The following is a 25,809-nucleotide window of genomic DNA, read 5'->3' on the forward strand; positions in this document are numbered from 1 at the left end:
TTTTCCAAGATTAGCCGGTCCAGCTACGTTCATTAGCTCATGTATCGCAAGGTGCATCGTCACCCATGCATGCTGATACGTAGTAGTATGATATGCATAGGATATATAAGTAACAAGCGGGAATATGTCCAAGGAGTCACTCTCCTCAGATAATAAATCAATCAACCATCAAAGGCAATCACCATGAAAGCTACTTATTTCGCTGCTATATTACTTTCCGCAACTTTCAGTCTTGCTGCTCCAACAGGACTAAATGATGTAAGTGTTCTGGACATACAAGTCCAAAATGTGACTTCTGGGAAAATCTTTGACCGATGCTTTCTTTTGAGCAGCTCGTATCGCCTCAAAACTCCCTTCCACCACCTAAAAACTCGAAATCACCTTCCTTACCACTCAACCAAATCGGTTCCATCCTTACTCCTCCATCAGCACCAGCCAGGCCCGATGAGTACGTTTCAGGAGTATTGAAATCCCATAAACCACATGAGAGAGGTATCGATTTACCTTTACATGATACTTCCAAATCATCCAAATCGAAGTACCAATCTGGAAATACCAATCTACTCGAAGATGTCAAAAGTAAATTGGATGGCAAGAATGATATTGGTTTGAAAGGGGTATCTGAGACTGCCAACGAGGTTATGAATATAAAAGCACATGGAAAGAGGAGGATGAATAAGAGGGAATTTGTAGATATGGCGGTTGATCATCTAGGTAGAAAGGTAGTCAGGAGAGGAAATGATTTCCAAATTCAAGTTAGTATATTTTCTTCCATCTTCCATAATCAAAGTCAGAGTGACCTGATGGAATGGATGTTGGCTGATCATGTGGTGCGTGTGCAAATAGGAAATTCAAGATCAAGGTAGACAATGGGGAGGTGCCAATGAATTGAGCGATGAGAACGATGAACCTTTCTATGAACCATAAACCAGCGACCGATCGAAGAGTCTTGAGGACACTCATCTCAAGATACAGTACAGGAGTCGATGATATGGAATGGAATGACATTACTCTCGTTCCAGAAGAGAATGAAAGTCTACAAGTTTGATAATATAAGTGATTCAAAGTGAATGTGAATAAATAGTCCTCAGTCTGTTGTTGTACCACCCCCCCCAAATGTATATATGTAAGATGTAATGATGAGAGCACGCCATTACAAAACACTGTTATTGCCCTGAACCAAGGAATCCATCGTTTTTGTAATGCTTATTAGGATCTCAAGTGTAATTTCCTAATCGAGTCGAAATGGAAAAACAAAACAAAATCGGAAAATCCGTCTGTGCGTTTACGATGAGAATGAGACATCCTTCGGACCGTACGAGTCGGTCAAAATGTCTTTTTCGATTTCCATCCTTCTTGAACAGTTGTCTCTATAACCTAAAACCACACTATCAGGCAAGATGCCGTCCACCATCGTAGCTGCTCCTCCTATCACCATGCCTTCGCCTATACCTCTGGGTGCATCGGTCCCAGCTCTCACCGCCCACGCTATCTCGGTGTCTTTGCCCACTTGGGAAGATAATATCGGATATGAGGAGGGAGATCAGAGGGTCGTGGGGAGGATGGAAACTGGTTATCCTAGATTCTTCATTCACAGGAGTATACAGAAGGTAAGTTTCGAAGGTCTGTCTTCACTGACACACCACTCAAGCTGATGTACGAGCCCAATAATTAGCTCGCCGCATTATGTTTAGCCAAATTCGGTCGACCCGACGAACTATGTATCTTACTACCTTCACCAAAAGTAGCTGGCGAAGGACGTGATTTCCTTGCTCATCAGAATCCCCCAGTCCCATCAAGGATAGTCGAATTTGTCATCTGTCCTTCTTCAATCTCTATCATCGATACGAAATCATTAGGTGGAGTAGATTGTATAGAATTGCAGATCTTGTTATTTGACAAGGCAAATTGGTCATTTGGGAAAGCGTTCTGGCAACATTCAGGAGATGGTATATGTTCTAGAATGGCAGAAAGAGCTTTAGCTTTCCTTGGTGAATTACCAGCTGGTTCAACCAATCGTCCTCCTACTCCACCAAATTTGGAAAGACCACCTTCGAAAGCTCCACAAACGAGGAATAAACATTATTCTAGGAGAACAAATTCTGTCCCTCCTACACCTACTACCCCCTCTGCTCCTCCTACTCCCAGATTAGAGACCAACCCCAACCACGATGACGATGCTCCTGTAGAACCCGTGAAGGAGGAGTTCTTGACTTCGGATCTCACGACCTACCTTGAAGAACGTTATGGACGAAATCTGCCGCTCTTCAATGCACCGCTAGCTAAACAAGCTTTGAAAAGAAGAATCGCAGGTGGATTGTTACCGAGTGATGAAGGATATGGGAAAGTAGATGATGTGGTTAGAGGAGCAGGTTCCGGTTCCGGGAAGAAAGCTGTCAAAGAAGATGATGTGTATTTGTATCCCTGCGGTATGAGTGCCATCTGGCATGCTTTCGATATAGCTCGAGCAGCTAGGCGTAGGAAGGGTGAGAAGGAAGGAAAGAGTGTCTGTTATGGGTGAGTCGATCTTTGCATTATGATGGGAAGTAATCAATGCTAACGATAATACATCCCTACAGATTCCCTTACACAGATACACTAAAAATCCTGCAAAAATGGGGTCCAGGATGTCATTTCCTGGGAGCAGGAGGTACAGAGGATATACCAGCTTTAGAAAAATTACTTGAAGATAGACAACCTGACGAACCCCCTATTCTCTCCTTGTTCTGCGAATTCCCATCAAACCCCTTACTCAGAAGTCCCGACTTGGTGAAGATCAGACAGTTGGCAGATAAATACGGTTTCGTGATCGTGGTAGATGAGACGATAGGAAATTTCATCAATGTGGAAGTTGTCGAATTTGCCGATATTGTCGTGAGCAGTTTGACCAAGATCTTCAGTGGTGATGCCAATGTGATGGGTGGAAGGTGAGCTGTTGCATCGCCTGAACTCTCCGAGGTGTCCAGCTGATAAGCTTTATTTTCGTTCAGTCTTATTCTAAACCCCAACAGTCCACTATTCGAAGATCTCAAAGCTGCACAAAGCGAGATATACGAAGATAACTATTATCCCGAAGATGCAGTATACATGGAACGTAACTCGAGGGATTATCGAGGTCGTATCAAACGAGTCAACGACAATGCATATGACGTTACCGACTTCCTCTTCAAGCGATCTTTGGCAGATAAATCCACTCCGACAGAAGGAAAAGTGATCAAACAAGTTTACTATCCTCGATTCCAGACTCCCGAAAATTACGCTCAAGCTCAGAGATTACCACCGACAGGAAAAGGAGGATTCGGTGGACTGTTCTCAATTACATTCACATCCGAAGCTGCTTCGATGGCGTTTTACAATACTATTGGATGTGCCAAGGGCCCATCGTTAGGAACGAGTTTCACGTTGGCTTCTCCATATACGATCTTGGCTCATTATCTGGAATTGGATTGGGCAGCTAGTCATGGAGTTGAAAGAGGATTGGTGAGGATCAGTGTAGGTCAGGAAGATCAGGAAGTGCTTAAGAACTGGTTTGAGAGTGCCGTGACGGCTGCTGAAGATGCTGGAAGAGAGGTTGATGGACAGTAACGCGATGAGTTGTCGGAACTAGGTCTTGCAATTCGGGAATATACGATTATACGTACTACTTGGATAACCATGCATTGCATACAGGACGGAAGATCTATCTGTCAGAAAACACGCACTAAGATGGCAGGCAAATGAGTATTAGATTGGCAGCTCCGTTACATTACATCCTCATGCATGGCACGACTTATCGACACAATGACAATATACAAAGGAGGTCAACTTGAACATCTAATGAAAGAGTCAAATGTTTTTTGAACCTGCTTTTCCTCTTCCGAATACATACTGAACGGTCCCGGAAACGACCAAGTACTGCATCCTCTGCATGACACATCCGCTAAGCTTTCCTGCAACGAACTACCTCTACACATGATTGCTTAAAGGCTGATGGGAGCAGTAGGTAAGATGGCAAGAGCTATTCCATATCGACTCATCAGCTTCAATATCACCTTCAACCCGTGCGACAAGGATAAACTCACTCTTCGGGAACAAAGTGCTCAAAGCAGAAGCAGTGAACATACCATCCGCATACAACGCAGTGGAAAGTTGAGTAGCACCAATAGCGGTAGTCTTGATACCGCTCAACATCTGAGCTGTAGAAGCGTCGATCTGAGCGGCGATCGTCAAGAATCCAGAAGCAGAGGTAATACTGGATGGTAAGGACTTAACGTATGTGTTGAGATTTCGAACAAGCTGAGCAGCATAGTTGACAAATGGAGCGAAATCGGCCGAAGCGGTGTTTTTCACTAAAGCAGCTTGGTTGGAAAGGACTGTGGTAAGGTAGGAATAAACTTTTTGGAGGTTTTGGATTGAGTCGACGGCTGAGAAGGGTTTGAGACTTGACTAATCACATTGCACGATCACCATCAGTATTTGTTTAGATGAGATGAGAAGGGAAGAGATGTTGTGAAAGGAAGAAGTGATAACTTACAATGAAGCTGTTCAAAGTTTGAACAATTGCAACAGGACTGTTCTGAGCAGCAGGAATGACGGAACCCAACAAGCCCCCAGTGGTAGATTGACCGGTGGAAACGACGTCATCAACAGTGTTTGTACCTAATAGGCCTCCAGCGGCATTTTGACCTTGCGAGATAACTCCTCCTACGACGTTTCCAACTGTGTTTTGGCTTTGAGAGGTGACCCCACCAAGGACGTTGGGGACTGTACCGGTCACTCCGTTGATGACGTTTCCAACTGTGTTTTGACCTTGGCTAACAACTCCACCAACTACGTTACCAACCACATCTTGACTTTTGTTGATCACTCCACCAGCTACGTTTTGACCTTGGCTCACTACTGCACCAACTACATCTTGACCTTTGTTGACTACACCTCCAATGACATTTGGTATCGCTGATACCACACCACCTACAATCCCTTTGGCGGTAGAATCAACCTGACCGATTGCACTTGCTACACCACTAGGTACGACTCCACTGACGACTCCGCCAATAGGGTTGGATCCAGCAGCGCTAACGACATCCCCAATGACATTTCCAATTACATTTTTGACTGTTCCAGAGGCGATTCCGGAGACTTGACCCGTCAAATCACCAGCGATCGCACCTGAGATACCATTGTTCACATTTACTCCTCCCATGACCGCTCCCGCTACCGATGCGGCTCCGGTAACTTGTGCAGAGGCAGATTGGACGTCGTCAACGACCGCTCCAGCTAATTTGGTGGCTGTACCAATGGCCGATCCGACGAATTTAGTCTCTTGAGCTACGACCGCACCCAGTACGGAGGTAGCTGCGGGGACAGCTGAGCCGACAAAGCTGGTTACCTTGGGGACGGCAATGGCGACGGTCGAAGCGTCGATGGAGTTCCCTTTACCTTGTCCGAGGATGTCACCGAGGTTGGGAAGACCGAAGAGAGGTGCGGCGGAAGCGAGGTATGGGAGGACAGCGAAGAGAGCGATAGTTCGAGTGGCGTACATCTTGATTTGAGGTTGTTGAAGTTGTTAAATGAAGAAAAATAGGTGAGGGGACAGAAGCAGACTAGCTAAACTTGTGTTCGTGTTGGTATTGTAGGTAGTGAGTAGGATGTAAAAGTAGACTAGCTAAACTTTACTATACTTTACTTTACTAGAAGTGGTATTGGGAGATTAGACTGGCTATTTACTTGGTAGGTATATAGGTCAAAAGAGTGTGATGTCAGTTCAACGACCGGCGTTGGAAGATCAGAGTGTATGTGAGAGATGAGAAGTTGAGTGTTGAAGGATGGAGAAGGAAGATGTTAAGAATGGAATGAAGATGATAGTTTATATACCTAATCGTCAGCATAATGCAGTGACGATGATCAGTATTGATTGTATGCAGATTGACTATCGTGTTTCTTGATCTGCTAGAAACTCTATTGGCGATGTATCAGGCGTCGATACAAGTCAGGTCCTCGAATTAAGATGGAGTTTCTCATGTAAGGGGTTCTGACTACATGAACGGGTTCGGGTGGGTGTGCTGATCATTTGTATTGTGCCTCCTGGTACCTGATCATCCATCAACATAGAAGTAGACGTTCAGACAGGCACTCAACGTACATTCCATTCAGTACTGCGCGAACCCGTCAGATCAGATAAGACATGACTTGAATCGTTTTCGAATCTATTTCTGTCTTCGATCGGCGTATGCCACCAGACATGTGTCAGACATCAGTGTCAATGCGAATGTCAATTGAGTAAAGTCAGTAAAGCCAACGCCCTGTGCAATGACAGAGATCTACCCTTTCATCACAGCTGTTGGAAGTATGACTCATGGCGTAAAGGCTAGCCAATCATACAATCCGGATCGACCGTTTGATCCAGAATTTTGATCGCGCATCAATAGCTCGCCCTTCTTGTGAAATCACCATATGCCTGTATATCCTCCATGTATCACATACTATTCCAAACACCTATCTAAACCTCTACACCTCCCAATCTCTTATATCCTCATTGGGAGTTATAAACCCCTTATCCAAGCCCACTATCGAACCTTCACAAAGTGGACATACAGAAGCCACCAAATCATCTAATTCCTTCCTCAACTCTTCTGCTCTACCTTCATCGATCCTCTCTAATTTCTTCTTCTTGCTTAATCCTCCACTACCTGATCCTACACCTACACCAGCACCTACCACTGAGACTGCCTGAGCTAATGCGTCGGGTATGATCATTTCTCGTAGTCTATCTCCAGCAGCTATAAGTTTATTTCGACCTCCCAGACCTAAGAGTAAATCCGCAGTGGTCGATCCGGAGGTTACCACTTGACTGTTCTGACCCTTTGTATGTCTTGGTGTTCCGGTACCGGAATGGGATGGACTGAATTTTGACGATAGCAATGCTCGAGTGGATGGATCGGATGATCTGGATACTAGTTCATCCTGTAATCTGAGGATACGCCGTAATGATGGTGCAGGAAGGAATTCCATGGCCTACAAGCACATACCATATCAGCTTAATGCTTATCAACGGTCTGAGAATCATCGTCGAGGCGATAGCTCACCATTGATATCAAACAGTCAGCATGGAAGAAATGTTGACAAGGAAACACGTAGAACTGTCTGATCGTCAAGCTAACACCACATTTCCAACATTTATCTCCAGGTTCCACAGTCACAAACCTATTTGCCAGACCTTCGATATCACGTCGAATCGACTCAGCAGAGGCTGTAGCCTCGTCCATCTCGGCTTTAAGCTCGTCGATCCTTGCCGAGTATTCTTCAAGAGCATTGCAAATTTCATTCTTGAAATCATCGATAACGACAAAGTCAGGGAAGAAAGGTAAGATATCCTCAATTTTGATCAAATCGGTCGATTCGAGGAATTTCATAGCACTATTTGACCGTCGATCAGTTGACACACACGATCATGGTGAGAAGAGGTGGACATACCTCTTGATATCTTTCTGCTCCTGGACCACAAATTTAGCGATCTTCAACCACAATTTCTTTCTCAGCGTATCGTCGTCATCAGGTCTATCCGCATTGATTTTCGCTAACTCCAGATCCCCCTTTTCCAAAGCCAGATCCACGCTACTTTCGTACAAACCAAGTTTGGAGTATATGTGAACGCAAGGTTGTATTCGTCCATGCTGTTTACATGTTCTTAACGCATAATCCAGATCGTAATATGGCTTTTCGGTTTCGGGATCATCAGGACAAGATGAGAGGAACCGCAGCAATGGGCCGTCATCTGGATCTGGATCAGATGCGTAGAAAGTTAGAAGAAGATTGTAGATGGTCGTATCGGTTGATCCTTGGTTATGTATGGCATGGGTCAAAAACCGTATTGCGTGATTAGATGAGATAGGTTCTCTCCGCTGTTGCTGTTGTAACAATGCTGGGATAAGGCGGCGAGGTGAGAGCGATGATTGTCGAAGCCATGAGTCGACAGTCTCTTTGGGGGCGTTTCTCATGAGGATGGATGCGAAACGATAGTACAGGTCCACGGAGTCCTATAGATCACGTTAGTAGAATACACGATGATCTTACAAGCGAGATTATGGCTTACCTGCCTGTTTAACACATCAATGGCTTTCAACCATTTCTCTTCTGTCACCCAATGTTCCACTACCTTCCCGTGATCTTTGTTGAGGTTGGCATAAAACAGGTAAAGATCCGTTCGACCGTGCGACAATATGAGCTCATATACCACTTTGGGCTCAAGATCGTTCTGTTCACAACCATCAGTTCGTCTCGTTCAGATTGCTGGAATAGCATTTATGATTTACCTGATACGTCGTGATGAAATTCTTCAGATCCTCTTCCATCAACTTTCTTTCCATAGTCAAACTCTCCACATCTGAGATAGCTGATTCGGCGGCGACAATGTCTTCTAGAGTATTACATTTACTAAGGTATATCTCAACAAGCCATGTTGCAAGCATCATCCGCTGCGTACGATCCTGCTCCCGTTGTCAGCCTATCTTCCCCGTCCATTTACGAAAAGGTTTACACTCACTCTCTTGTTGAGCAAATCCAATCTGTCGGCGAGGTACATTCTCAATGCATCCCTCTCATCCGCGTCGATAAATCTCAAAGTCACAAACTCGAAACTTCGACTAGACTTCGCATAGCACTGAGCAGCTTGGATATATCGACCTTGGTCGAAAAGGGAGTCGCCCTGTCTGGAGAGCACGATATCTTTCTGAGGTAATGTCTGCGCACGATGATCCTGAGCTTGACCACACATCGAATTGTGAGGAAGATGACAACTCACTCTAGCGAAAGTTAAAGCATCTGAGTATTCCCCTTTCTCCAATTTCGCTCTCCACACATCACGATCCTCGTTTCGCACCAACACCTCGAGTATGGATCTATCGGTGTAGATCCAGAATGTCCGAGACACAGGATCGGCTGAGAGATCGATCGCCTTCTCGTCGACAGACTAAACACAACGATCAGATACCCTTGATTTCTTTGACACTTTTAATGACTCACCAGAGGTAAATGTTCATCCCAAACTACCTTTTCCGTTTCTCTCGATATGCCGACTATTCTATTAGGATACAGTAAGAGCCAGTGCCACTGAGTTATCGAGACGGCGATAGGTGTAGGTGGAGTCGAGATCGAATTGGAAGATGCGTTTCGGTTGAATGCCGGTGTAGACGGATCATCAAATGATGGATATGGGATCAAAGAAGGTTTCGTAAGGATATCGGATGAGAGGGAGGTTGCAATGCTCGATGTGTATAGACCAGGAGCTAAAGTTCCATGTCAGTTACTGGCTCTCTTGGAGTTGAGCAGCCGAACAACTCACCGGTCAGCCAAACTAGTGCAGAAGTAGGTGGAAGCGATGAAGCCGATTGACCTTCAATCGAAGGGATGTAGAATTTCAAAGAGGAATTTGGTGGATCTCCCGGCAGTTCTTGAAATTCTGTACCCAGAGTCAGTCAAGTTTGGATCAGAGAGGATCAAGTTATCTTACTAGGTGTACCATCTCTCAGCGGCTTGAAGACCTCTTCAGCCCATCCACCACCTTTTCCTCCAGCAGTAGTAGAGCTGACCAATCCCTGGATCTCATACATCCTTTCTTTCGTGGTGATGACGACCCAGGCTTTCTTTTCCGTCCCCTTCTTCTTGTTAGATCCACTTCCAGAGAAACCAGTAGGCCAGAAACCAAATCCGATACCAGTGACAGGCTGTTGATCAGGTAACGAATAAACAGTCTGTAGGTCTCTCTCAGTCGGTTTACTCATCCCTATCGACACAGATTTGAAAATATCGTCTTGGGGAGGAAGGGGCAACGAGAGAATTTGACCAGTTGTCGTACCCAGCAGAACATCCGTTGAAGGTGGAGTGACTATATCTCCTTTCCCATGAGGCTGGCTACCAGCATCTTGACCGTTACTTTCTGAGGAAGTACTTCCTGAGATAGGGGACCATCCCACAGCCGTTATACTCTGTCGTAATCTCAGAGGTCTAGGTCGCCTAGATTGCACGGCAGCATTTCCAGGACTGATAGGCAGGTAGAACGTGTCCCCTGTATTGGTAGTGATCAATAGATGTCTGGCTGTGGGATCGGCATATAATTTGTCGATAGTCGGTGTTACTAGGAGCGCAGGAGGTGCAGGTTTAGGTAAATCAATCGTAACTAATTCTTCGGGATTTTCCAAATCGATGATTACAATCGAGAGAGGAGCAGCAGCGAGGAATAAGAGGTTATTGGCTGCTCGAAGATGAGTAAGGGAAGATGGGGGAGAATACTGGACGAGGGATAATGAGAACAATGGTGGTAGGGATGAGGGGGTCTGTGATGATGGTATAAATCCGGTCTCGAGCTGCATCGAGCGTCAGCAGCGATCTGCTGTCCTTTTAAAAAGGGTTTGGCTATCTGTGGACTCACAGCTCTAACCATACCTGTATCCTGGTCTTCTTCCTCACCTTCATCCACCTCGAAACCTTCATATCCTACATTCTCGATACCCCCTCCTCCTGTAGCTGGAACCTGCGCTGCTCCACGATAAGCACCTGATGAAGAGTAGCGGGGCGGTATGGAGGGCCCAGATGAATGTTCCACGACTATCACAAGGTATAAGCTAAGTAATCTGAGGTCAACAGACCTTGTATAAGCTTACAATCATCTAGATTGGACATAATGGTTTGACGGAATCGGCTCTTATGGCGGATCCCAGCATCAAGAGTCCGAAGCTGAGAGAGAGCTTGACCTGATCAGAAGACAACGGAGCTTGCTGGACCGATCAGTCACGTTCCCCGCTGAGTACAAGCTGACAAGTATAAAATTGGATGATGCAAAGTATGTCAGGGAGATGGATGCAGTAAGATGGCAACGAGTTAATGGTTAGTTGTCATCTTTGAGGTGTGACGTTTGTGCGCGGCATTCTCGGAACCTATGCACCCGATAAACCATCATACCTTCATACCGCATCAACAACCGCATTCATGGCACGGTGCTAAAAACAATGATCAATGCATGGTATATACAATGGAAGCAGCGATGTGCAGCATATGATACAGTGCAGGACATCTCTTAAAAGTACATTTATCACGCGGTCTCCTCATCATCCCATAAGAATCTAATCGTACCTTCATTCTTGCCCATCCCTTCAACAGCTTCATCTCCCTCATTCCCGTTTTCAGTCCCATTGTGGATACCGGCAGCCGTCCAGCCTAGGTTGGTAGGTGCTGCACCAGGTCTCCTATTCCTCAGCTCGATCTTCAGCTCAGTCAGAGTTTGTGATGTCCAGAATAATGGCAGAGGGAACGCAGTCGGTGATGATGCTGTGGTATTCGCTGTTTGAGACGAAGAAGGATTTGGCTCTTTAGGTGATATCGGAGAAGGTGTATGAGCATTTGGTAGACTATCGGGTAGGGACGATAGAATAGTGGTATATAGATCAATGAGGTGATGAGCGATATCTGGAGGTGGATATGAGCTGTATATCCTACCGTTCGCAGTGATATGGGAAGCTCACCATCGATGTGACCTGCTGAAGCCGAATACTCCGTTTCCCACGATCCGCTTTTACCCAGCAGTCCCACCACTTGAGCGGCAGAAGGTACCCCATCAGACACTGTGCGATCATCGGAAGGCAACTTCGTCGTCTCCGATAGGAGTAGAGAAGCAGTATATATCGATCCAAGCGCTATGATATGCGGAGGAAACGATAGAGGAGCTTGAGTACGATGACTGAGCAGTGAAGCTAATCAGTTAGCGGGTGCGACACATTCAATACGCATAGCCAGTAAGCTTACCAATCCACAGCTACTTTCCAAGCATTCTGACAGAGGTCTTTCCCCACTAAATCAAGCTTTCCATCAGCGCTGAGCATACTTCTATGAAAAGAAGAGCACACACAATCTAATTTCTTTCCAATCTTGATGACTCCCCTCAAACCAGTCTCTACACCAAATTTGAATCCCATAGTTTCCAATACCAATCTCTCACATGCCAACACTCTTTTCCTCTCATGTTCTAGACCATTCGCTTCTGCCGCAGCTATATCTACTGTCCCCTTTCTGACCAAGTTTGGATATCGGATAGGGAAAGAAGCAAGGATGATTTCTCGGGGTTTCTTGATTGTATCGTGTAATTTGGAAGAAACGTATAATGTCGAAAGAGCCACTTCCTATATGTATACAGTTGATCAGTCTAGTCATCTAAGAGGAAGAAGGAAATAAGGAAGAGTGACATACAACATAGTTGAAATCCTTGTAAGGGAAGAAAAGGTGAAATCGCATATACAGCGTCTGAGCAGTAGCTATCGTTCTTCTAGGGCTGTACACAGATAGCAAGCCATATCATATAAGTGGAAAGCCATGTTGTGATTGAACTAGCCAGCTTACAATCCACATCTTACACCGACAGCATCTATGAACCCACAAGCTTGTTGTCTCACTTTCTCTTCTCGGGATACACTCAACTTTCCTCGTTGTTTGGCAGATAGCTTCTCCACTTCGACAGGGGAGAAATAAGGCTTGAAACGCTTGACGTGAGCTTTCGAAGAGGATGAAGCTGCCATTGTTGGTGGTTCCTCGTTTTCTCTATGTTTATTTCTTCCTCGATTAGCTTGGATGAAGATGAGGTAAGAAGGATGTAGGTAGTAGACATTGGCTGCATCTCGACTGTAACTTTAGGTCATGAACCGTTGGGTGAGGGTGGTTTACGTAATCAACTACTTTCGCACCAAAAAAGTTGGAAAACCACATCCACTTTCCGGAAGACGATGAAGACCAACAACACTAATAGAACATCTTTGCAATATACACCAACATAAAAGAACAAATCTCAACAGCGCTGTGGAATATCAGTGCAGATACATCTAACAAGATCCCACCATTTGTCCGACGACCATTAGGTGGTCTACTTCGTTCAACCGGAATTCAAGTATACCCTCCAACTGCGTCTATCAACATGCCAAAATCACCTTCAATGCCGGCCTTACCCCTCAATGGTCTATTCCCCATAGCCAAGCCTTCAGGTCCGAGCTCGTACGTATATTCTCGTCCTCTCTGCCGGTCTGGTTCGCTGAGGCTAATGACTTTTCGCGTTGATCACATAGGATGAAAGTGATAGATTCAATCACATCGCTCTTACTAGAGTCCAAGTTATTTGATGATCCCGAAAAAAGGAAACATGCAAGATTCCAGAAGAACAAGAAGAAGAACACGGCTCATTTAGGACTGAAGATCGGTCAAGGAGGCACACTGGATCCGCTAGCTGATGGTGTACTGGGTGAGCTTTGTCATGCAACCCAATCATAGCTCGGAAGGGATCAGCTCACTTTGGGTATCGATGGGTTAGTCATCGGCGTGAACAGAGGTACGAAGCATCTGAATAGGTTTTTGGAATGCACAAAGGTGAGTATCAGGTATTCGACGAGTCACGGTCAAAAGGCTGATTAGGGAATCTATGAAGGAATACGAAAGTATAGGTTTATTGGGATGTATAACAACTTCAATGGATTCTGATGATCCCGTATTATCGACATCATCCTGGGAACACGTTACAAGGGAAGATATAGAAAAAGTTTTGGATAGGTTCAGAGGAGAGATAGATCAAGTACCTCCCATGTGAGTAATATCCTGTTCCCTATCCATAGCATAGACTCACAGGGCTATGCTAATGAGTTGTGTTGTAGCTTCTCGGCTCTTAAGATGGATGGTAAACCCTTATACGAATATGCCCGAGAATCGAAACCTCTACCTCGTCCAATACCCACACGTAAATGTCAAGTATCAATCGAGTTAATCGACTTCAAACCTGCTTCCGTCACACCAGGAGACGATGGACACCAATACAAATGGCCTACAAAGAAATTATCAGAAGATGAGAAGAAAGTGTTTAGGAAATTGACTGATATAGTCTCTCAAGCTGGTACAGAACCTTCTAAACCTAAAGGTACAAACCCTACTATATCAGAAGAAAGTGCGTTTAATGGGGATGTACCCGAGTCCAAACAGGCAGAAACGAAGAAAGAATCTTTTGTACCAGATTTAGAAAAACCTGATTATCCTGAGATATCACCTATAAATGGTTTACGACCACCTACATTTACTGTCAAGATGACTGTTTCAAGTGGGACGTACGTTAGGTCAATCGTACATGATATAGGGGTAGCTCTGGGCTGTGGTGCACATGTCGTGAAATTGACGAGGACGAGACAAGGTGAATTCTCGTTGTACGGTGATGAAAAAGTTTTGGCAGCATCAGCATCAGCATCCGAGGATATCAAATCGAAGACAGAAGCTCCATTGGAACAAATCAACCCAGGAACAGACGCTAAGGCTGAAGAAGAGGAGATTCCAGGACCTACGAACGGATCTATACCTTGGCCTGTGTGGGAACGAGCCATCAAGGAGCGTGAGGAAACTATCAAAGCTGAAAAACAAGAGAAGGAAGAAGCTATCATGTCAGGTATGAGTGCCGAGGAGATTCACACAAACTACTCGCCAGAGGCTATCAAGCAGAGGAGGTATGAAGGAGGATTAAGAGAATGGGAAGTCGAAGTGTTGAGGAGGTTCGTCAGTGTGCCTGTACCACCTAATGGGGGGCATGGTGAAGGTCATGGCAAGAAACAATATTAAGTGCGGTACAGTACATTTATAGCATTTTATATACGTGTTCTCGATTAGGATATGTCATTATGTATTATGTATAATTACAACATTTTATCTGGACCTAGACCTAGCACATGCACTTCTTTAGATACTTTGAGATGTACGTTATCGACTCCCCAGCCGCCTTTAGGCTGTTTCTGTAATATAGCATCTTGGTATTTGGTATTGATACGTTCGATGAGATCGCTTGAGAATGGCGTGTGCTGGAATTTCGATACGCTCGATGAGTTTGAAGTACTCTGGTCTATTGTGTTACGATCAGAAGGAAGACCAGGTGTATCTTCGCCCTTGACCTCTCCATCGCCTTCGTCCTCTTTCTGATTGAGCAATGTCCATCCGAAGGAAGTATGAAATTCTGGATCTTCATGATATTTCGGTAAATGATGAATATCCAATAAAGGATGAATCACTTTATCCAGTATCCCCTCAATCTGAACATACCATAACCATCAGCTATCTTGAGAACATTTCGGTAACCAGAGAGCTGACTCACTTCCTTTGCACCGGCTCCTACACGCAGAGCTAAAAAAGCTCTTCCACCACTTCCTTCTTCACCCCCACTAAGGCGATTATAATATATTTTCATCTCACTTGCGAAACTCAACTTGAACTTGTTCACTGTCTTCAATCGGCCAGCCAGGGAATTACGGAACGGTAAGATCTGATCTCTTCGAAGAGGCAATGGATGGGTCAGGGAGATATGTAAAGAGGACAAGAGGGATTGAATCGTATGATTCGGTAGTTCATCTTGAATACTTCTTAGTATTTCTTCTAGTACCGCTCGAAGACCAGATGATGGTTTGACTATCACTTCCATGAGCTTTCGCACCAGAGGTATGGAGTTCAGATGAGCTCACGAGATAAGTAGACGTGAGCATTGTACTCCCCATCTACGTATGGTCGAGTACGTCGTCGACCTTGATGTAGCGATGGGTCGTCTTTTGGCGCTATATAATTGTCTTCTGAGTCAGCTGGAGCCAAATGCATGTATGGGTGAAGCTGGACATACCTGTCTCAAAAGCATCAGGGAGAGAAGGTAGCTTCTTTGGTCTATATTTCGCGATATGCCATATCAGCAGAAGATTATGGGGGTTTTACAATAGAGATGACTTGGACTTACCGTTTCGAAGGACGAACCCAAGCAACTTCCTTTCCTAGGCGCTTCGTCCCTTGCACACCAATGCAGCCATCTTGGATGGGCTCTTGATCTTCATGCTCTGCTTCTGACGCAGAAGACGAATCGTAATCTACCAGAGGCATCGATCTATTATAACATGTTTTGACAAGGAGATAAGATAAAACAGAAAAGGAAGAGTAATTGACTTCGGTTGTTTCGATCGAAAGACAAGCGAGGTTTTGGCTGATTTTGGATTTTTGGATTTTTCGATTCTGCGATATGTTGTCTTTCTCTTACTATTCACTTCACATCTGCTAATATAACTTTCCGAACGGTAATCATTCGTCGAACTCGAGCTCAGAGGCAAGCCCAAACATCCGGGTCATTCAGGTACTCACGATGTACTGGTACATCTCCTTTCTACGACCACCTCCCGTGTCAATCACACCCACCACCGAAGAAATCACAATAACACCTCAAGTAGCCAACGACCTCAGAACAGAGTAAGTGAGTGGTCTGCTTTCATGAGAATAAGACATGCAGAGTCAAAGGCTGATGATGTTTGTCACTTCTACAGATTACGCTATGATCCAACACCCCTTCAATACATCTGGCAACGACTTACGCCCTCCCTATCGCCTCCTACCTCCGCGAGAGAACTGACAACATTCATCCCTCCTCAAAGCACCTACAAACCTATATCTGTACCTTTACCTGCGGATGTGCAGATAGGCGAATCATGGCGATTAGGTTTATTCTCCCCTTCACCCTCTGCGACTTCCTCCAGACATCCTTCATGTAGCTTGATGTCGCTATGTGAGGATGGTGTGGGAGTAATAGGTGTATGGAGCGAGGGGATTGATATTGTCCGTTCTGAGTTATCGCACAAGGGAACGGTGAGAGGTATCAACGGTAGCTCCAAGAATGGCAAAGACAAGGAGAAAGAGAGTAAAAAAGGAAAAGGAAAGGAGAAAGATGATGGACCTAAACAAGGTAGAATCACTCGAGAATTTACTTTACCGCTACCATCACCCAAAGATGAAGAAGGAGAGCGACAAGGAGAAGAGATGTTAAGGATAATCGAACAAACCAGTTTCGATTTGGATAAAGTAAGCTTTCACTGGTATTGATCCATTCACCGAGATGGAGTAAACCTAATTCAAGTTTATTCGTAAATAGAAAATATGGGATTCAGGTCTAGCATTATCATCATGGTTCTGGAAATACTTGCGAACCACAGATGAAGAAAATTCTTTTCCTCAAGCTGATGAGCTAGTCAACGAAGTATTTGATCTACTAAAGAGACAAGACGACTTGGATATACTAGAGATAGGTATATCATCTTCATCTTCATATTGTGCATGTTATGTATTACTGTAAGCTGACCTTTCTGTTTAGGAAGTGGGACAGGTCTGGTTTCCATAGCATTATCACTAGCCCTCAAACGGTATTTACCGGAGGTGAAGCGGAATGTAATAGCTACTGATTTATGTATGTGGTTCCCGCCTAATCCTTCAAAATACCCAAGAATGCTGAACTGACAAGTTGAGTAGATACGGCCATACCCCTTATGAATGAGAATCTCGAATTCAACTGTATCAATACAAATTCGAATTCTAACGGTAACAACGTAAATGTCAGAGCGGATGTGCTGGATTGGGACAAACCTTTACCTTCATGGGTATCAGTGGAAGATCATCTACCAGAACTGGTAATGTAAGTCTACAATCACTCCAACTGTATTATACTTATACTTGTACTCCATTCTGATCATTCGGTTTACGTTGGTTTGTTTGTTGTAGCGCCGCAGACGTAACGTATAATACTTCAGCTTTCCCCTCACTTCTTCAAACCCTCATTTCCCTCCTTACTCCATCTTCCGATAGAATCCCAATATTGGTATTAGCGTACAAACAGCGTGATCCGTCTGAAAGGGATCTATGGAAGATGTTGAACGATAATGGTATTAAGATGACCTTGGTAGATAAAGTTGTGGGTGCAGAAGTAGATCAGGGTGAGACGGAAATTTGGATAGGAAGGATGAAAAGTTGAATGAAACAGATTAAAGCTATTAGATGAATGATTGAGATGTACAATAGACTAATAAAATATCACATAAATGCATACAACCCAGATTGATTTATTGTCATTACTACTTCACTTGTTACTCTATAAATATCTGTATTTGCACGAACTTTACTAGAGTAATCTGATACCGACTTATCTACAAAAAAAGGACAGATAACCCTGGAAGATAGTTTGTCTCGCAAATCCCGTCTCACTCGAGAGTGATCGTCTTTCACTTCTATGCTAGTTCCTTCAATTGCTAATTCCTCTATTCAAAATGTTTTGTTATGCCACAAGCAAAATATCTGTTTCCCCTGGGAGATCCCCTCAACTCCCATTCAATCTGATTTCATCGACCATCATCGACCCCACCATCCCGTTAACATTGATATCGATATTTTCAAATGTGGATTTCGTACCATTATACAACCCATCTATTATCTGTTGATGTTTCCCATTCGGGTTCGCGTGAATATCATATTTCAAGACCAAGATCCCATGGTCAACTAAGAAGTCAAATATCTTGCCTGATTTATTAACATCGATCTTCAACATCCTCCTTGCATCCCTTCTCTTAAGGCATCCATTGCGTCTTGCATTTTCACGGATGTATAGTTCTTTGATAGTAAGATAAGGTTTGGGTAGGACACGGAGAGAAGAGCAGAGGACTTGTTCGTCCGATGATAAGAGGTCGAGGGAAGCCGCATTGGCGAGGTTGAGAGGTGCAGCTACGAATCAATTTATCAGTCAGATTCCACTTCGACCATGGTAGGTTGGTATAATAGACTCACGAGGTTTCCTTCCTACACTCATAGACAAAGCTCTGGGCGTAGGTTCCCTGCTCTTAGGATCTAATCCAGGAGGAGGTGTACCCATCCCACCATGTAGGAACCGATGTTGTCCCGCATTTATACGTGCTCCTGAAACAGTCACCTCGGGCCGATCGCGCTGTACGAGTGGTCTGTATCCGGCCTGTAGAAAGTGAGATTGCGTCAGCTGGTCCACAGATCCATTGAACGACTGGCTCACCCTAGCAGCTTTGGCATTATCATAAGCCTCAGCTTCAGCATTGGTCGTGATACCCATACGTCGATACTCCTGCAGTTCTGTTATTCTCTTTCTAAGATTTTGTTCATCTGCACATTGTCTTGTCAGTTGATATATCGGAACATTGAGGTTCTTGAACAACTCACATATAAGACCTTCAATGAGTACTTCAAAGTCCTGAGCCGTCTGAAACTTCGCAAAAACTTTGTATCGCTGTATCAACTCTCTCTCTTCTTTCGGTCGTTTACGCTCAGCTGCTTGGATCTGCAATTGAGGTACTCGTCAGCAAACATGTCCAATCCAATACCGTGATATTCCATATCCTGACTGTCTGCTGATCCGACACTCACCTTCTTATGCTCCGTCAGACCCCTATCGAACAAGACTTCCTTCGCATCCATCCTCTTATCCAACTTCGAAAAGTATATATCCAGCATTGCCAATTTCACTTCTAGCTCATCTTCGTCTTCGATTTCGGGTAAAGGCGGTCCCTTGGCTTTTCCTTTACCCTTGGACGGTGAGGACGTCGATGGTCCGGCAACAGGTTGATCTTCAGAATCGGGATCAGGTTTCACCTTGACATCTCCTTCGTCGTCTTCTGTTTTCTGTTTGTCTCTCTTTTCTTCATCATCGTCTTCATCGTCTTCTTCCCCTTCCTCTTCAGGTGGTCCAGTAACTTTAGCTTCTGGTTGAGCATCACCACCGTATTTGTATACCAAGCCAAACTCCATATCCTTAACGGCCATCTCAGCTTCGTTCTCCACTTCATGCTCAAATTCCAGACGTCCAGGCATGAATCCAGCTACTTCGTGATTTGTTGGGGCGGATACCAACGGTGCTGCGTTGGGTGGTGGTAGAGCTGTCCCCAGGGTCAAATTGTCAACTTCACTATTCAAGGTGAGTACGAAGGTGACATGGTCTCACCATGAGGTTTACGCATCTCCTCTATCCTAGCTTTCTTCCTAGCTTGGAACTCATCGGGATCGACATCGAAAGCTTTGTCCATTGGCTGATGAAGCGGAATTATTATCACCCATTACTTTCGAAGCATACTTATAGATACTTACAGGCATGAAAGGTCTCCGCCTTTTCCTCCTTTCATCGCCATCTCCATCCCCATCGACTTCCATCTCATTTTTGACTTCTCCTTCTTCCTCTTTCAGATCCTTCCCATCCATCCCCACACCGAGATACACTTCCAGATAATGTTTCTCACATTCCTCTTTTGTCCTCGTCCCTACATGCTGAGCAACCTCTAACCAATTTCCCAGCCCGTTCGATATTAGTCCGGATACCAGCAAGAGCTCTTCGTCCGCTCCCCAATCGGGGGTGAATATAGGTTGAGAGTGTTGTTCCTATCGAAGTTTGTCCGAATTAGCATACCTCGCAGAAGAGACAGCGAAGGGTAGAAGGATGATTTACTCACCACTACTTTATAATCATGCCATGCCTTGTGCCGCAGACCTTCTTTGCCCTCGCAAAAACAACTGGGACATAGGTCTACTTCCTCACATTCTTTCATCGCACATTTTATACGGACCGTGTGAGTGATATCGACGTGGCCTAAAGGTAACGTCCATATTAGCGAGTGGTCATGAGAAGAAAAGCGACAAAGAAAAGCGGGAAGAATCGAGCTTCGTGATGAGCTTGTGAAAAGGGTAACTCACAGAAATCGCAGGTGTATTTGATACCTGGCTCCGTGACTGATTATCCACGTCAGCCTATTATGGTAAAGAAAATATCCTGACAGTGAGCTCACCTGGCCTCTCATCCGACTGAGCATCGGTCCTGACTCTCCTCTGAGTGACCGTCATCTTGACGTTGACGTCCTACTGATCGTGTGAGTTGGGAGGGGTGGGGGAAAAGAAGATCGACAAGGGGAGGAGTGTATATGCTTTGCTTACTCCTCCCTTGATGTCGGCTGATACGATCCTGACCTTGATCTCCTCTGTCTTCTGATGATTGTTGTTGTTATTGTTGATAACGGTTGATGGATATGCCGGGAGTGGAGGTTTGTAGGAATATAACAACAACAAACGTCACAAAGTCGCGTGTTGCCTTTGCAGATATATCGACCTCTCTGTATTCGCTATCCACTAGCTATCCAGGCCTATCTACGTGTGATCTGTGACCTATTGTGTATGGATGTGGTATGCAATGCTGAGTGCAGGCTGACTGGTAATAATGACCGTTTGTAATGCTGCTCGTAATGTTTGCTGTGACGAAATCGAAATACCAAATCCGAAAAAAGGTTGGTATTGTCGCGACTATCCGGGGTTCGTTTTAAGGGTAAAAACAGCTGATAGACGTTCAGTGCAACGAGCAGTGGCGAGAAAAAAGTGCTGTATCTTCTCGGAGGACTTGCTTTGTGCTTGTTGCTGATGTTCAGTCCGTCTTCGAAGTGGTCAGCATGGTGAGCATTGCTAGGAAGAGTGTATCTATAGGTGGCTGTGTGGGGTATGAGGTAGGGTGGGACTGGGTGAGTACAACGACGATGAGGGATGAGGAGGATGGATGTTGCCGAGCATGGGTAAAGCATAATAAACTCAGGGTCACACATAGGTATAAATCATGCTAATCCGGAGATATAGCACTCACTTCCCATTCACCGAGTGTGGCACCATCTTCACCGTTATCACGCCGAGAACCGGTCCGGTACATGGGGGTTATTCCTCCACCCTCCCTCCATCACCTCATACTCGAGTACTGATATCTCCCATATATATACGAGTACACCCTCTTCTTTCCATTTGCACCAGAAGAATGCTAAAACCCCATTCTTTGTCATTCCTGAGCAGATATATCAATACACGCAACATGTCAAACAAAACATACGATACCATCATCATCGGGGCAGGATGGTCAGGAGCCATCGCAGCCAAGGAACTCGCCTCAAAGGGTCATTCGGTGCTGGTACTGGAAGCTAGAGATAGGATAGGTGGAAGAGCTAGAACATGGAGCGATAACGATAAGAACACTATCGATCTGGGATGTAGCTGGATACATGGCTATAAAGAAGGTAACCCCGCTAAAGGATTGGCTAAGGATTTGGGGATAGAAGCGATCTTACCCCAGCCTGCTGAAGGGTTGGTATATGGGCCTGACGGTGAGTCGCCTATCTTCGGTAGATAACGTACTCGAGGTATAATAAAGAAGGAGGCTGATAAAGCGATGTTTCTATAGGTCCACTCTCATCGTCACAAGCAGCATCTTTACGCTCATCCCTCTCTTCCGCTCAAGAAGCTTTCAAGCTTCCTCATCCCTCACCTCCCTCTACCACCTCCTTAGCTTCGGCCCTCTTATCCTCCTCATCACCCTTGTTCAAATCGGACTCCAAATCCTCTTCAGACCCATCGACAACCACCGTCGATTCCACATCACCTGCCAACCCTTCAGAACCAACTTCCAACTCTACCTCCTCCGTCGACCAATCTCTCGCAGAAGGCTTAGCTCGAACGTTGGAGATTCCCTTGGGATTGAAGTTGGAAAACGTATCGTTGAAGTGGTCAGGATGGGAAAGTACAACTTCGTTCGCAGGTTCAGATGCAGCTCCTGAAGGTGGATATCAATCATTCGTTGAGAAAGTCTTAAAATCGGGTCAAGTCGATATCAAACTGAATCAAAAAGTACAATCTATCAAAGATATTTCCAATGGTGTAGAAATAAGCACCTCTAATGGTGAGAAATATGAAGGTAAAACTGTGATTTCCACTATACCATTGGGAGTATTGAAGACTCTACCTTCATCATTCTTCCAACCTGAATTATCACCTAAACTCCAATCAATAATCAAGGGTACCAACGTAGGTACGTTGGAGAAATTGCTTGTCAAATACGATAAAGCTTGGTGGCCCAATTCAACCGAAGTCGGATCATACACTTTCTTACCTACCTCCAACTCAAGTCAATTAGACAAATCATCAAGTTTGGAAGATATATTCAACAGTTCATCATTGGTAACGGCCAATTTCGCTTCTAAATCCAGTACACTCTCTACACCTCAACCAATCTTACTTACCTACCTTTCGGAAACTCCAGCAAAGTTATTATTGGAATATCCTAAAGACAAAGTTATCAAGGCATTCCACGAAATTTTAGTCAAAAGATTACAACCTAAGAACCAAGTGGCTGAACCTGTAGAAGGAGAATTGACAAATTGGTTAAAAGATGAATATTCCCTTGGAGCCACTACGACTCCTACGATTGTAAGTGAGAATGATGAGAGGAGTCCGATGGATTTCAAAGAATTAGGTAGACCGGTTTGGAAAGGAAGATTGGGTTTCGCGGGTGAACATACTGAGATGGAACATCGGGGATCGGTAGCGGGCGCTATTGTTAGTGGGCTGAGAGAGGCGGAGAGGGTTGATAGGTTATTGAATTTGCTCAAGGAGTAGGAGGAAAAATGTAGTTTAGATGCTTTGTGATAGACCAGGATTTATATAGCGCGCGCGAAAAGAATGGACAATTGTATATCGTCGTAGAATTGGATGATGAAGATAATGCCTAGATACACACACGATATACCGATTCGTTGAAGATGCCGTTGAATTAGGTTTGATCACTTATACTCGTGCAATCGATGAAATCCATTGTTTCAACAATCCAGTCAGATTGACCCAACAGTTCGTCGTATAAGTATAAAAGGAATATCAGTATGTATGCGACCGACAACATCAGGTTGTCTACATTAAGGGAGAGAATGCAGTATGCATTTATCGACAGATTGTTCCTAGATGCACATACACTACAAACTCGGTTGAGCTAACAAAGCTTAAGCAGCAATGGTAACTTCAACTTCGACTCCGGGTTCGAGGGAGATGGAAGTCTGTGATTGCAAAGCAACATATTCATTAGCATGATGCACGGTATACAACGGGACTGGGTGTTACTGGACGGACAAACTCACGATTTGCTTGACAACGTCAGCAGAGGAGTTCAAGTCGATCAATCTCTTGTGGATTCTCATCTCGTATCGATCCCAAGTCTTGGAACCTTCACCACAGGGGCTATCAAGAGAAGCAAAAAACAGGTCAGCAAATTGATCGGTATGGTAAATGTCGGATCATTTATTGTAACTTACGATTTTCTGGTGGTGTGCTTCAAGACCTTGGTGGGAAGTCTGACGGGACCTTTAACTTTGAGATCTCTGTCCTTGGCTCTGTTAACGAGATCGGTGGAGACTATATCGCACGAAATAGAATATTTAGCGGATATCCTTCATTGTTTACTCCATTCATCTGTCCAGATATCCCAATATTTCCCATTCCTTGATAATTCTATATCTCCGAATTCATATCTCCATAGATCTCTATCCCATCTCCCGCATTTTCTATAAATTTGATCGCTTAGACACTCACATTTCTCCAAAGGCTTAACGTTCCTTGAGGTCAAGGTGATTCTGATCTTGTGGATCTTGGCGGCACCAGCACCACCGGTCTTTTCGAGATCGTCCTTGTATTCGGCCATTTTGTTGATTTTGTTGGAGTGTCGTTAAACAGCGACTTGTCTACTGTGATAGGATTGTATAGGGAGTAGATAGCGGTGACTGCTTGAGGAGAAGGAAAGAAAGATCAACAACGAAGATGATGCTTTTGATGATTTCGGTGTTGCTTGCATGGTGAGACAGAGGATTTTTTCGTTAATTCGGAGTTATGCGGTGTTTTCTATAAGCTATTGATTACAGATTATTTGTGGCGCCAGATGACCTTCACCACGTGCAGACAAGTTGAGATAGGTGACATTTGATCCCGTCTTCGCTGAAAAAGTTGGACAGTCAAGTAGGGTTAAGATGTGGAGAGTTGATGTTGATGTTGCAGCTCAAGGTATATCACTGAGCAACCCACCGCAATCTAACCCCCACATCATCACATCACCGGACATAGGATCAAACAGAGAATTAGAAGGGAATTACTCAAAATGGTCAGATTAATAACTCACAACATGTTAGCATGTCATGTCAGTAAGTATAATCTATCCCTCTTTCCTCGATTGTCAAAACGGTAATTACAATGAAGCAACGAACGATGGCTGATCTATACATCTGATTGTCCCTTCACTTCACTCTTTCCTACCGATCATATCCATCACTCTACATTGTCGATAATTCTTTGACGAATACCCGATATATTTCGTCAATGTAGAAAACTGCACCAAAGACAACTTCCCACTATCATTCTCCGAAGTTGAACTTGTCATCCGACCTGCACCTGAGAACTTGGAATTCATACAGAGGTTTTTACCCAAGTTGGATTGGCCAGCTTTGGTAGATACCGCTAGATCTGTGAGTGAACGTTACGTTGCGATTCATCTTAATCATATCAAGTCGAGACGTACGGGGATCTGGAGGGAAGGATGGATGGATTGTTTGGATAATGATTATATGGTTTTGGATCGACAGTGTATATTAAGGGGGAGAAAGTTGAGAAGAAGACGAAGAGTCGAAGAGATATCACCGAATAAACATACTGAGCTTGTATTTATCTCACAGCTCGGCGACGAGAGTCTACCCGAACAGATGCCAGATCAATGGACAGAAGATCAGTTGAAAGCTTTACATCATGTCTTGATGGAGGTGAGTTGTCGTTTTAATCCTCTCTCAGAATTCTACCATCACTCTTGGACTCGAATTCTAATGTATCGTGTTTGACTCTATTCCCGTTGTACTGTACTGATCAACTCTGTGTGATTCTCAGCTCCACGTAGAAGAAGGTAATATGACTTGTCGAGGATGCGGACACGTATACCCCATTTCAAATGGTATACCAAATATGTTATTAGCAGAACATGAAGTGGGACGATAATAAGTCATCATATCTCATTTTGTTGAAGATTGAGAAGAGGTGCCGCATAGGCTCGATTTCGAATGCTAGAAATATCACTCCGTATCAAATTATTGTTGTACACATTATCTCCTGTTCATTTCTTTTGGTAAATCATGC

The 25,809-nt window shown here is 44.5% G+C and overlaps 12 protein-coding genes across 12 annotated transcripts; 6 read left to right on the forward strand and 6 right to left on the reverse strand.

Annotated features, from left to right (window-relative positions):
- Window positions 1–183: 183 nt before the first annotated feature.
- Window positions 184–927, forward strand: V865_003901 (uncharacterized protein; the record flags this gene model as incomplete). The annotated part of the gene is made up of 3 exons (XM_066227688.1): window positions 184–258; window positions 333–755; window positions 847–927. The coding sequence occupies 3 exons, from the start codon at window positions 184–186 to the stop codon at window positions 925–927; spliced, it is 579 nt and encodes a 192-aa protein (XP_066083785.1).
- A 473-nt stretch (window positions 928–1,400) lies between these two features.
- Window positions 1,401–3,585, forward strand: V865_003902 (uncharacterized protein; the record flags this gene model as incomplete). Its single annotated transcript, XM_066227689.1, has 4 exons — window positions 1,401–1,610; window positions 1,676–2,517; window positions 2,580–2,927; window positions 2,991–3,585. The coding sequence occupies 4 exons, from the start codon at window positions 1,401–1,403 to the stop codon at window positions 3,583–3,585; spliced, it is 1,995 nt and encodes a 664-aa protein (XP_066083786.1).
- Window positions 3,586–3,959: 374 nt separating this feature from the next.
- On the reverse strand, window positions 3,960–5,521 carry V865_003903 (uncharacterized protein; the record flags this gene model as incomplete). Its single annotated transcript, XM_066227690.1, has 3 exons — window positions 3,960–3,997; window positions 4,062–4,425; window positions 4,514–5,521. The coding sequence occupies 3 exons, from the start codon at window positions 5,519–5,521 to the stop codon at window positions 3,960–3,962; spliced, it is 1,410 nt and encodes a 469-aa protein (XP_066083787.1).
- A 965-nt stretch (window positions 5,522–6,486) lies between these two features.
- On the reverse strand, window positions 6,487–10,656 carry V865_003904 (uncharacterized protein; the record flags this gene model as incomplete). The annotated part of the gene is made up of 12 exons (XM_066227691.1): window positions 6,487–6,993; window positions 7,065–7,395; window positions 7,453–8,015; window positions 8,072–8,233; window positions 8,292–8,465; window positions 8,522–8,719; window positions 8,780–8,947; window positions 9,001–9,263; window positions 9,320–9,436; window positions 9,488–10,340; window positions 10,406–10,581; window positions 10,638–10,656. 12 exons carry the CDS (start codon window positions 10,654–10,656, stop codon window positions 6,487–6,489), a joined length of 3,531 nt encoding a protein of 1,176 aa, XP_066083788.1.
- Window positions 10,657–11,065: 409 nt separating this feature from the next.
- V865_003905 (uncharacterized protein) lies at window positions 11,066–12,542 on the reverse strand (the record flags this gene model as incomplete). Its single annotated transcript, XM_066227692.1, has 6 exons — window positions 11,066–11,439; window positions 11,496–11,710; window positions 11,776–11,821; window positions 11,879–12,149; window positions 12,217–12,298; window positions 12,367–12,542. 6 exons carry the CDS (start codon window positions 12,540–12,542, stop codon window positions 11,066–11,068), a joined length of 1,164 nt encoding a protein of 387 aa, XP_066083789.1.
- Window positions 12,543–12,934: 392 nt separating this feature from the next.
- Window positions 12,935–14,607, forward strand: V865_003906 (tRNA pseudouridine(55) synthase; the record flags this gene model as incomplete). The annotated part of the gene is made up of 5 exons (XM_066227693.1): window positions 12,935–13,011; window positions 13,083–13,255; window positions 13,325–13,380; window positions 13,439–13,593; window positions 13,662–14,607. 5 exons carry the CDS (start codon window positions 12,935–12,937, stop codon window positions 14,605–14,607), a joined length of 1,407 nt encoding a protein of 468 aa, XP_066083790.1.
- Window positions 14,608–14,681: 74 nt separating this feature from the next.
- V865_003907 (uncharacterized protein) lies at window positions 14,682–15,900 on the reverse strand (the record flags this gene model as incomplete). The annotated part of the gene is made up of 5 exons (XM_066227694.1): window positions 14,682–15,071; window positions 15,134–15,444; window positions 15,498–15,587; window positions 15,650–15,690; window positions 15,761–15,900. 5 exons carry the CDS (start codon window positions 15,898–15,900, stop codon window positions 14,682–14,684), a joined length of 972 nt encoding a protein of 323 aa, XP_066083791.1.
- Window positions 15,901–16,156: 256 nt separating this feature from the next.
- V865_003908 (uncharacterized protein) lies at window positions 16,157–17,809 on the forward strand (the record flags this gene model as incomplete). The annotated part of the gene is made up of 6 exons (XM_066227695.1): window positions 16,157–16,260; window positions 16,335–16,866; window positions 16,937–17,090; window positions 17,156–17,248; window positions 17,311–17,473; window positions 17,560–17,809. 6 exons carry the CDS (start codon window positions 16,157–16,159, stop codon window positions 17,807–17,809), a joined length of 1,296 nt encoding a protein of 431 aa, XP_066083792.1.
- Window positions 17,810–18,151: 342 nt separating this feature from the next.
- V865_003909 (uncharacterized protein) lies at window positions 18,152–20,685 on the reverse strand (the record flags this gene model as incomplete). The annotated part of the gene is made up of 10 exons (XM_066227696.1): window positions 18,152–18,552; window positions 18,616–18,796; window positions 18,854–18,960; window positions 19,018–19,135; window positions 19,222–19,730; window positions 19,796–19,880; window positions 19,939–20,226; window positions 20,298–20,434; window positions 20,539–20,574; window positions 20,631–20,685. 10 exons carry the CDS (start codon window positions 20,683–20,685, stop codon window positions 18,152–18,154), a joined length of 1,917 nt encoding a protein of 638 aa, XP_066083793.1.
- Window positions 20,686–21,688: 1,003 nt separating this feature from the next.
- On the forward strand, window positions 21,689–23,265 carry V865_003910 (uncharacterized protein; the record flags this gene model as incomplete). The annotated part of the gene is made up of 2 exons (XM_066227697.1): window positions 21,689–21,977; window positions 22,055–23,265. The coding sequence occupies 2 exons, from the start codon at window positions 21,689–21,691 to the stop codon at window positions 23,263–23,265; spliced, it is 1,500 nt and encodes a 499-aa protein (XP_066083794.1).
- Window positions 23,266–23,642: 377 nt separating this feature from the next.
- Window positions 23,643–24,337, reverse strand: V865_003911 (40S ribosomal protein S20; the record flags this gene model as incomplete). The annotated part of the gene is made up of 4 exons (XM_066227698.1): window positions 23,643–23,696; window positions 23,778–23,877; window positions 23,952–24,051; window positions 24,229–24,337. 4 exons carry the CDS (start codon window positions 24,335–24,337, stop codon window positions 23,643–23,645), a joined length of 363 nt encoding a protein of 120 aa, XP_066083795.1.
- A 450-nt stretch (window positions 24,338–24,787) lies between these two features.
- On the forward strand, window positions 24,788–25,671 carry V865_003912 (uncharacterized protein; the record flags this gene model as incomplete). Its single annotated transcript, XM_066227699.1, has 4 exons — window positions 24,788–24,830; window positions 25,012–25,151; window positions 25,359–25,442; window positions 25,564–25,671. 4 exons carry the CDS (start codon window positions 24,788–24,790, stop codon window positions 25,669–25,671), a joined length of 375 nt encoding a protein of 124 aa, XP_066083796.1.
- Window positions 25,672–25,809: the final 138 nt, after the last annotated feature.

Source organism: Kwoniella europaea, chromosome 1 (genome assembly GCF_036810445.1).
Source record: "Kwoniella europaea PYCC6329 chromosome 1, complete sequence".
NCBI classification, from domain to species: domain Eukaryota; kingdom Fungi; phylum Basidiomycota; class Tremellomycetes; order Tremellales; family Cryptococcaceae; genus Kwoniella; species Kwoniella europaea.